General features: G+C 38.5%; 1 protein-coding gene across 1 annotated transcript; it reads left to right on the top strand.

The window, feature by feature from the left end:
• Positions 1-9,632: 9,632 nt before the first annotated feature.
• LOC107304708 lies at positions 9,633-10,559 on the top strand. Its single transcript, XM_015840054.2, has one exon. The coding sequence runs from the start codon at positions 9,633-9,635 to the stop codon at positions 10,254-10,256; it is 624 nt and encodes a 207-aa protein (XP_015695540.2). The 3' UTR covers positions 10,257-10,559.
• The last annotated feature ends 395 nt before the right edge of the window (positions 10,560-10,954 follow it).

Raw genomic sequence — 10,954 nt, 5'->3', positions numbered from 1 at the left:
TGCTCTTACACCATTTCATTGTGTTTGACATGTCCAGAGATTTTATATGGTATAGATACTAAGTGAACAATAATAGGGTATTGCATTGCCCGGCCACCTTTGATGGAGGATTTTTTTTTTTGAGGATTTTTGCAAGAATTGAACTATTTAGTATAGAAATCATGTAAAATTCACACGTTTTTAGTGTAAAATTTATCATCAGATTGCCTTAAAACACCTTGTGACTTCTCTCAACGGATGTATTCATTGGCCATAGCTTGGAGCTTTCGCTGAAACGTTGACATGTCAAGGAGCGAAAGTATAAAATTGAGATAATCGATGAACAACTGCACAAACTCTGATTATCCATATGTCTAGAAAAGATATATACTTTCATCTTCTGTGACTAAATTCCAGAAATTAGGTCTGTTTTTATGCTCCATTTGTGGAATTAAAGTTTCCATTTCGTTGAGTTCCGATCCTTTAGATGCCCCAAGCTACGGGATAGTTAACGTTTCACTAAGGTTCAGCCCTGATATTTGCATGTGAAATTTCTATAACATCTTTCAGTTAGATGCTGAAATTATGGAAAGTTTTTCAGTTTCGACAGGTTTCAGTTTTAGTTATTACTAACAAGATAACATTTAGAAAGTTTCACTTTAGATCTGTTTCTGTCTGGAAAAGTTTCAGTTTCGCTTTTTAAAGCTCAAATAAGGAAAATTTGTTTTTGCTTGTACTTATACTTAAATTGAATTCAAAAAATATCACTACAATCACAACGTTCCTAAAAATATCATTGACGAACATAACTCATACGAACTGAAACTAACTGGTCCAAGGAATTTTATCACCATCGGTGCTCCATTAAATTTTAAACCTTATATTTGGAGTTAATTTTGGGGCATTTTTTTCATCAAAGCTTATCTTCCGGTCTTTGGTTTCATATCACTCAGAACACGTGTATAAAAGTTTTACCCATAAATTAATTTTTTAATCGCTAATAAGTTGTTTCGCTTATGCTTATTTTCAGCAAAACAATTAGGGTAATAGCTCCTTAATTGTCAAAATGACCATAGAGAGTTCATGTTATTCCTGGTGCAGGGTTACTCTTACCGTTTTGCTAGCAGTTACCGTCACCGGAAGTTATCACGGTTGCTTTAAAAAAAAACCGTGAGGTAACCACAAAAAAACACGGCTTTCAAAACTCTTACACAGTAGTCTTCTTTTGGCCGGTCAACTCATTTAACTGTCAAGCTCTTTCACCAGGGAGGATCCGGTTCAAGATTGTTTCAAAGCTATTTATTTCCTTCGTTTTCATTGTTTAAGTGAAACAGTACTTCTCAGTTTAGGGGGTGTTTAGTTATTGAAATGAAAATTTTTGTATGTCACATCAGACGTTTGACTAGATGCCGGAAGGGGTTTTCGGACACGAATGAAAAATCGAATTTCACAGTTGCCGTGGAAACCGCGAGACGAATCTTTTGAGCCTAATTAGTCCATCATTAGCGCATGTGAGTTACTGTAGCACTTATGGCTAATCACGTACTAATTAGGGTCAAAAGATTCGTCTCACGATTTCTCACATAATTGTGCAATTAGTTTTTCGTTTTATCTATGTTTAATACTTTATTTAGATATCCAAAGTTTCAATGTGATGTTTTTCGGTGAAAAATTTTGGAAACTAAATAGCCCCTTATAAGACAACAACTGAACTCGTGTCGAAAGCTACTAAACAATGGGTGGCAAAGGTTGACGCATGGGGTTACCGTGACAATAACTATCCTAGCTCCTACTCCCCCCGTCCCATGATAAGCCAACTCTTCGGTTCTCATGTCTAACGTAATTTTTTTTAATAAGACGAAGAGTCAAACATTATAAGTAAAAAGTAAAAAATTTATTTATTTTGGGACATATGAACTAGTGTTGAGGCAGAGGCAGTACCTCCGTCCGAAAAAAGATTTTATTTTAGGGTATTTGTGTTTAGCTTGTGACCATATGTCTTATTTAAAATATTTATTAATAAACTTAGTCATGCGTAAGTATTATTCATGCTTTATTATCTAATAACAATAAAAATATTAATGACAAAAAATTTTAAATAAGACGAAGAGTTAAATATTATATTCAAATATAAAAAAAATAAACTTAAATGCAAGTTTGTTTTTCATCCCTTAGCCGCAATACTAGAAATGTGTACCCCTAAACTCACTGAATCCATTCACAAAAGGTCCCTCGGCGGTATTGACCTATTTTCTAACCGGTTTTGCTGACGTGACGGTCGATGGATCCCACATGTCAATTTTTTTAATCTTTTACTCCCTCATCTCCCTTTTCTCCCCCTCTCTCCCTCACAGAGCACATGCGGCGGCGGCTGGGTGGCGTGCGAGAGCCCGGTGTTGTGATGGCGGGGGTGGCTTGGTGGCCGGGGCTCGACAACGCCCGGCAGTAGCGGCAGCGCGGCATGGCGGTGGCTCGATAACACGACGGCGGGAGTGGCCGCGCGGCAATGGTGGTGGCTCGGCGGCCGGCAGCGCGGGGCGACTGCCGGGTGGCACACGAGAGCCCGACGGCGCGACTCGGCGGCCAGTTGGGAGGAGCCAGGCGCTGGCGCGGGGCGATGCGATGGCTGGCTGTGTCGGCGCCCGGGCAACGCCGGGGATGGGGGCGGGAGTGTCGTTGCCAATTCCGATGAGGAGGGGAAGGCTGTTCGAGCGCTGTGATAGAGGCCAAGCGTGTCGCCGCCTTCGTCCCAAGCGGCCAAGCATGTGCCCGTTGTCGCCACCGCCCTTCCACTATCGTCCCCACCCCAAGTTCGTGCCCAGTGTCATCGCCTCCCCGTGCCCATAGCTGCTTGCCGCTGCTCGGCCGCTGGCCTCGATGGAGAGGAGAGAGTGTGAGTTTCTTTGTTTTCTTATTAGGCTGACAGGTGGGCCCCATGAATTTTTTAATCTATTTTTTGCTGACTGGGATGCCACGTCAGCAAAACCATCCTCCAATACTGCCCAAGGACCTGAATTGAACGGTTTTCGTAACTTCGAGGGCCAACATTTCTGGTATTGCGGTAGAGGGACAATTTTGATACTTCATGACAACTTGAGGGACCCAAAGTGAACTTATTCTAAATTAAATGAATGTTTGGATTTTAGGGAGAAAAAATGTTGCAAAAGGGCACAAAGTGCGAAAAGTCTATTTCGAGTGAGCGAGCACGAACACTCCCAGGTTGGCTGCAATGCTGGGCTGACTTGAGGTCCATGAAAAGCCCACGATTAAGCCCATTTGCAGTATATATGGTTTTTCTTTATTTTAAAAACTTTATACCCCTATTTTTTTACTTTGTGTGTATAAAGTTTATATGAATAAATTTATATGTATAATGATTTTTATATATTAAGTGTATATCTATAAGTTTTTGTGTATATGCATGCATGTATGTGTGTATACATAAAAGTTTACTTGTACAAAGTTTATGTGATATAAAGTTTACATGTATAAAGTTTATATATATATATATAAGAGAGAGAGTAGGGCATCATCCTGATGTGGGGCGAACTTAGACAGTTAGTGGACAAAGTATTTTAATTATACCATTAGAGCAAGGTCTAACTAATAGTTTTAAAATCTTTCCATATTATTAAGAGCTACTTCCTTCGTTTTCACTTATAAGTCGTTTTGGTTTTGGTCAAAGTCAAACTACTTTAAGTTTGATCAAATTTATAGACAAATTTAAAAACATATACAACATCAAATTAGTTTTATTAAATCTATAATTGAATATAGTTTCATAATATGTGTGTCTTGGATTGTAATATTACTATTATTTTATATAAACTTGGTCAGACATAAAGCAATTTGACTTTGACCCAATCAAAACGACTTATAACTTGAAACGAAAGGAGTAATGTAGAACCAACTTGTATAATAGTATAATAGTTATATATAAGTCATATATGTTATATTATTAATATATGGTCACCTCTTATATACGTTCAGTGTTATGTAGTTTTTGTTGTAGCTCTACTCTGCTCCACGTAAATATAAATATGACGTGATAATTTTGATAGCACACATACATCACTTGTCGTGCTCGCTCTTACAAGGTCTGCGAGTGTAAAAATTCTTCGAATCACAAAGTGGGTTTTTTTCCTCGAACGCGATAGAATCGCAAAGTGGTTTTGAATGAATGCAAGGTCGTTGCACGTCATTCTGTGTAAATGGAGAGTCATTCAAATCGCAATTTGCAGCCCCCTGTAATTAAGTCATCTGTCCTTAACCTTACCCACCGCTAGAGGATATTTAATGATTTGCGATTTTTAAGGTAACACTCAATTTACGTGTACATGACATATGGTTTCAGGATCTTTATATTATAGACACAGAGAATAATAAATTATTAAAATAAACGCCGTAGCAGGTGGCAAAAAGTTAAATAGCCCGTTCAAGAGTTCAGTGACGTCGGAGAAGCAACGTCACAGATGCCGCGTACAGAGAAAAAAACGCATGCGAAATGCCTTGGAAATCACCGTCACGGATTAAAAAATGAAATATACTAGGAAGTCATTGTTGTAATTACTGTTCTAAGAGCAAGTTGAATAAGATAGCCAGCTACTCGCTCTAATTTATCTGTAGTTAATCTAATAGTCAATTCATATAATAACAGCCTACAAAATATATACTACTATATCCCACCTGTCATACACAAGTTATGTCTTGAAATCCATACTGCAGCTGTCTATAAATCTATAACATACTGGTTTTTCTCTCTCATCTCTTATCTATTTAAAATATATTTACAGTTAGCTTATACTCCCTTTGTCCTAAAATAAACTAATTTTTCACTTTTTACCTATAATTTTTGACTCTTCGTTTTATTTATTTTTTTTTGCGATTGATATTTTTGTTTTTATTAGATGATAAATCATGAATAGTATTTTACATGTGACTACTTTTTAAAAAAATTTTCAAATAAGACGGATGGTCAAACGTTGGACACGAAAACCGAAGAATTGGTTTTTTTAGAGGCAGTAGTTTGGTATTATACCTGTTCTTAGTCAGGACGGATATCCCAGTAATCAATCTTCAGATCAGTCAGTGTCAGCTTTTTTTCCTACGAGAAAGCAAGTGGCGGGGATTACGTACCGACTATATTGAGAAACAGAGCTATCAAAATTTCGGTTGCATGTCTACTTGTGGCTGCATCCAATCATATTTGCCAAACAAAATTAGACTCCGTTCTACAGCAATACTCCGTCAATTTTAAAATATAAACATTTTTAAGGTAAACATAAGTATAAGAAAGTAAAAAAATCAAATCAGATTATGACTGGTTAAGAAGAGAATATAGGTGATGAAATTAAATAAAGTAATTGGTTGAGATGAGAGGATGGATGGAGAAATAACTATATTTTGAGACAAATGTAGAGTGGTAGTAGTATAGTACACATTGGGATGGAGGGAGCAGAAATCTACTCTAGTTTTTATGAGCACGTTTATAAACTGTTAAACGGTACAATTAATTTTAAAAGATATATTTAAAGTTAGTTAAAAAATCATATTGATCTTTTCTAATAGCTAATATTTAATTTATTATTCATTAATGAGATATCTCATGTATCGTACTTCTTGTTTCCTTCCTCCCAAACTCACACGCTGTTGTCCAGGTCTTGAGAGATGCCACCTTTGGTTTGACACATCAAGCTAGAATTTTTGGACACTTATTACTAATTCACGAGATGAATTATTAAATCTAATTAATCCATAATTAGTCCATATGATGCTATAGTAAACATGCTCTAATTATAAATTAATTAAGCTTAAAAATTTGTCTTGCAAATTAGCTCTTATTTTTTATTTAGTTTTGTAATTAGTCTATGTTTAATATTTATAATAAGTGTCCAAACATATGATACGACATGGGGCTAAAAAGCTTAACCCCATCTAAACACCCCTTAGATTATATATGTTAACAAATTGATCGTGTTGGTATAGTTTTTAATGTCATTTTGTTTTGTTTCCCTGATTTTAATTGGTCGTAGCTGGTGATCGGTTGACCCAGCTACGAAGAGTAATTATTCAATTTAACGTTTTCATGATCAGCCACTCCGTTTTTTACGTTTGACACGCGGATCTCCTGCGTGTTCTAAAATTGAGACAAAACATTTCAAACTCACCAAGCCTCCATCTATTGATTTGTTTTAAAAAAAAATGGAATATTAAAACGCAGCCAGCTGTCTTCACATGAATGAACAGCTAATTAACCACAGCATTTTCATTTTTAACCCCTAATGTGTTGTGCCAAACAAACTTCTCCACGCAGGTTGGAGAAATTAATTTAATTTGTGGAGTTTACGTTTCAATCAATTAATCTCGTCATCAGAATTATTCAATGGCCGCTACGTTAATCTATACGAGCTAGTCGGGGATACGATGGTAACTCAACAATAAATAAAAAGTTCCATGAACAAATATAAAATCTCGTACATAAATCTTAATTGAGTTGTCCCAACATACTATACTATAATATACTATACAAAAGATCTTTGCAGGAAGTTACAATTTATTTTCACTGGGGTGCTTCGCGGGCAAACGATTTAACCTCATGCGAAAAATCAATTTTTGTGTATAATCCAATTGTGATGCCTCGACGGCACAAGAATTTTCACCAAAAAGAAACTCGAAAAATATTTCTGAAGAAAACCCTAGACTAGAGCCTTGTACAAATCAGTCACCACTGATGTTGTCCTTGGCTTCCCTACCACTAGGTTTGCTATCGTTGTTGTCACTCAGGAGGTTGCCACCATCGTTGAAGCTGCCCTCCGTTCCATTTTCTAGTGGTGTCTGTCGATAAAACTGTGGCTCGTGAGATTGGCGTCGTCATCGTCAATGCTCCACATTCCGTTGGCGACGGATCCATCTTTCACAAGGTCGACGCCATCATTGTCAGTACTCTCTGTGTCCGCCTGTGGTGGATCCACCTATAGTGAAGTAGACACCATCATCGTCAATACTCTCTGTGCCCACCAGTGGCGGATCTGTCACTCCTAAGGATGACGCCATCATAATCGCTGCTTCCGTGTCCATCGGCAGCGGATCCATTGCCCTCGAGGTTGTTGAGGCAAATCCATTGACCTCAATACTAGCACAATTATCGTTGCCACTTTGTGCCCACCGGTGGCGGATTTATCACTATAAAGGCCATTGGCCACTATTATTGAGAACAGAAAAGATTGAGGAAACGAGGGGCGTCGACTTGATCACTTTTGTGGGAAAAATGAAGAGATGGAAAAAGAGGGGAGAAACTAAGGCAAAAGGACTCCGAAGAAAGAGGAGGCGTCGCTCGATGCGCCCTTTGATCTTAAAGTGGTGGTGTGTCTTCGGTCGGGGCTTTGGGGGCACAAGCACAGCTCGTCTGTAAAATTAACTGTATTCTTAACTGCGGTTTTTGACCAGAGGGAGTCATAAATATCTCCGTAAGTTATTTTTTAGCCCATTATAAAAATAGTGAGAGGTTATTACGAAATTTGTTTTCTTAAGTAGTGAGTAGAAAAGCTATTGATATTGCAAATCTCCAGAGTAACATTTGCATGAACCAGTACCGCTAGTTATTGTCACTGTAAAATGTGTCTTCAAAGATAAGAAGGTGAGTAAAATGCCACTTCAACAATCTTTAAAAAAATATTACTCCAACTGAAAGTGAGGAAATACAAAAGAAGGGGAGGAATGACCAGAAAGGTAGACGTGATATATATACAGAGAGAGAAGCTACGGTGAGTTGCAACTCATGGGCTGCTCTGTGAGTCGGGGTCAAAAACCTCTAAATTTCGATTTATGTGGCTCACTAGAATCTTTGTATCAAAATCTTGTAGCACACAATTTTTTTCATTTTTTTAGAGATTTTTAAGTATTTGTTTGAGATTTTTAAAAGTGATTGTACTATATTAATAAATAATCAGTGTGTTATGTATCACTTTTAAAAATCTCAAATAAATACTTAAAAATATCCAAAAATGAAAACATTTGTTTGCTATAAGATTTTGATATAAAGAATCTAGTGAGCCATATAAATCAAAATTTAAAGGTGATTTGATATGTTTTTGATACCGACTCATGGAGCAGCCCATGAGTTGCAACTCACCGTTACTAATTTAATTACTATTTTTGTTGGGATGTGCTAGATGTCAAATCCAAGTATTTAGTGGTAGTCAAATTATTTCCTACATTTGGTCCGTTTTATTGGGAATTTTACTGTTTTGGGTTGAAATATTCTAATGTGGTATATTATAATAACATATGACACGTGTTTGATGTGCCAATTATCTTTGAAGGGTCTCATCCTTAGCCATTTAAAAAATATTGAAAATAATCTACAACTAAGAAACACCAAAATCAAATACAAAATTAAGTTTTAAAACTTAATGTTCAGCTATGGCTTATTTTTTGAGCCTTTGAACCGGTTTAATCACCATTTAAAGTAGATATACTCCGATACAGTGTTAGCCCAAGACAGGGAGCAGCTGGCTCAATCAGGAAGAAATTCTTACTTATACCCCAAAAGCTAGTCTAAAAAATATGAGACTCTCTTACTTTTAATAAGTTGGTGTAACATCTTAATTTTAAATGTAAAATTATTCCAACATATATAGCGTGTCCCAAGAAAATGATGAACTCGTGTAAGCAACGAACTCACGCGAGCACACAACACAGGCGAGAGAGAAAGAGTTGGAGTGGACACACTGCACAACAAGTTTCCAGGGACGAACACCTCTCTAATTTTCTATAACTAGCTAACTAATTGGCCCATGCAAGCAACCACTAACCAAGGCATTAGCATGAACATCACGCTCTGCCCAAACCCATACAACATATATGCTTTTACTCTAGTACGTGCATGACACACGAACAAGCTAACTAATGCGAATATTCTAAGACATGTACAAGTCAGGATTAGTGCTAACATCCCCGAGCGACTACGTTATCAACTTCCCATTTGACACACTTGCAAAAGAATCTTTCCATTGCCTACAAATTAATATGCTTTCCAACAATTAATTAGATGCTACCGTACGTTTACTTTCTTATATTGACTAATTAAGAGTTTCAATTCATTAGATCAAACCACATCAGCATCACACCGAAGACCACTCAATTACTTTCACCTACCAATGTTTTCTCCAACTACTGCTTGGCTTTTCTGGCTATCGACGATGATGTACAAGAAACTGTCTTAAGCTCTTTCAGGATATCCGCATGCTATCTAAATAGTTATTAAAATATATAAAAATATTATGAAATAGATTAATATATGATATATCACACATAAATATACATGTTAAAAATATAACTTTTATAAAAATAATAAATATATAATTGTGAGTATGTGTATACTATTAACGGTTTAATTTGTTTATTTTTTTATGAATCGTAGAAGTCATATTTTAACTTATATGTTTATGTGGTGATATATAGTTTATCTTCACAACTTTTTTTATATTTTTTTAATAACTATTTGAATAGCATATAATAGACGAGAAGTCGACGAAGAGTATTTCCTCGATAGTTTAGATTCCACGCTCATGATGATCTACAGCTACAACGACTCAAACCTTAGCCTCCTCCATACTTGTAGTAGGCTAGTCTCAAGCTGGCTTTTTCATGGCATGGTCGCCACAAGCTTGATGGAGGAGGAGGAGCAGGAGCATGGCACGCTCCTACGCCGTGTGCTGCAGAGGGCGGCGAGGGCGACCAGAGCCGTGGTTCGCATCAGTAGTGCGTCTCCTTCTTCTCCGGCACCGGCGTCGTCATCGCCCGGCTGCAGCAGTCACCGGCTGTCCCGGACGCCGAGCCTGCTGGACTGCATGGACGACGGCGACGGCGACAGCGGGGAGTCGAGCTTCTTCTACAGCGCGGCCTCCTCGCCGGCGGCGGCCGAGGTAGTCCGCTCCCCGAGGCGCGCGGTGCAGCCGTCGCCGGTGGCCGGCGCCGGCGACGACATCGACAGGCGCGCGGCGGAGTTCATCGAGAGGTTCCGGCGCAACGAGTCGCTGCTGGACCTGCGGTACTGCGCGGCGCTGTCGCCGCTGAGCCCGGTCGGCCCGCCCATGTCGCCGGACACGTACTTCAAGCTCTCCAGGCTGCAGCAGCACGGCGGCGCGGCGGCGGCGGCTGGTGGCGGCTCGCCGGCGGCGTACGGGAGGAAGAGCTCGCTGAGGCCCCGGCCAGGTAGTGGCATGTCCATCAAGTGGCCGACGGCCACGGCCGGAAGGCCTACTGTCCGGGTGTGAATGTGTGATCAGCGATGGCGATTTTAATTTGGGAGTGGAAGGTGTGGTATCTTATGATATCTTCTCATAAAATTGCTCTTAATTTAGAGTTTTGGACGCTGTCGCAGGTTTATGATTATATTGTTGAATTAGCCTATTCTATCTCTTTCAATTTTTCTCAATTTATATGCAAATCCGTATTGTAATTTTTTTGGTGTATTTTATGCATCATTTCGTTATTAAGTAGTTATTTATTTACGGTGTTATACTACCAGTAGAAACAATATGAGTTTTCGGTTTGTAATTAAGGTTTGTAAATGTGCGATTGGGGGCAATTTTGGCATTCATTTTTTTGGTTTGTTTTCGCTAATAACACCCGCTCTCGCTACTCCCACGGTAGGCTTCACATGACAGAAAATTAGCACCAATTTAGTGTACAGAAGTTGTTCCCCTTGATGAATAGCACATTTTAGTACTGTAAGCTTCACATCACAAGTATGCATGGATGGATGCAAAAGAATGGATGTGTTCATCGTGAGATCAGGTTTCTCCCAGCAAACTCAGGCCATATAGGTACATGACAAAACTACTGCTCCTGCAATGTTTTGCCACTCTTAAGGGAATAGGTCAACCCAAAGTATAGGCCCAAAGTCTGACACCCTCGTCTATTTGCTTTTGTGCAGTTTATACTTAAATTTGAATTTGATTATGAAGTTTTT

This window comes from Oryza brachyantha, chromosome 8, assembly GCF_000231095.2.
Source record: "Oryza brachyantha chromosome 8, ObraRS2, whole genome shotgun sequence".
Classification (NCBI taxonomy): domain Eukaryota; kingdom Viridiplantae; phylum Streptophyta; class Magnoliopsida; order Poales; family Poaceae; genus Oryza; species Oryza brachyantha.
Note: the sequence above shows the minus strand (reverse complement) of the source record. Positions and strands in the feature narration are given on the sequence as shown.

Coding starts and splice junctions, on each gene's coding strand:
- LOC107304708 (XM_015840054.2), top strand. CDS start 9,633: ATGGTCGCCACAAGCTTGATGGAGGAGGAGGAGCAGGAGCATGGCACG.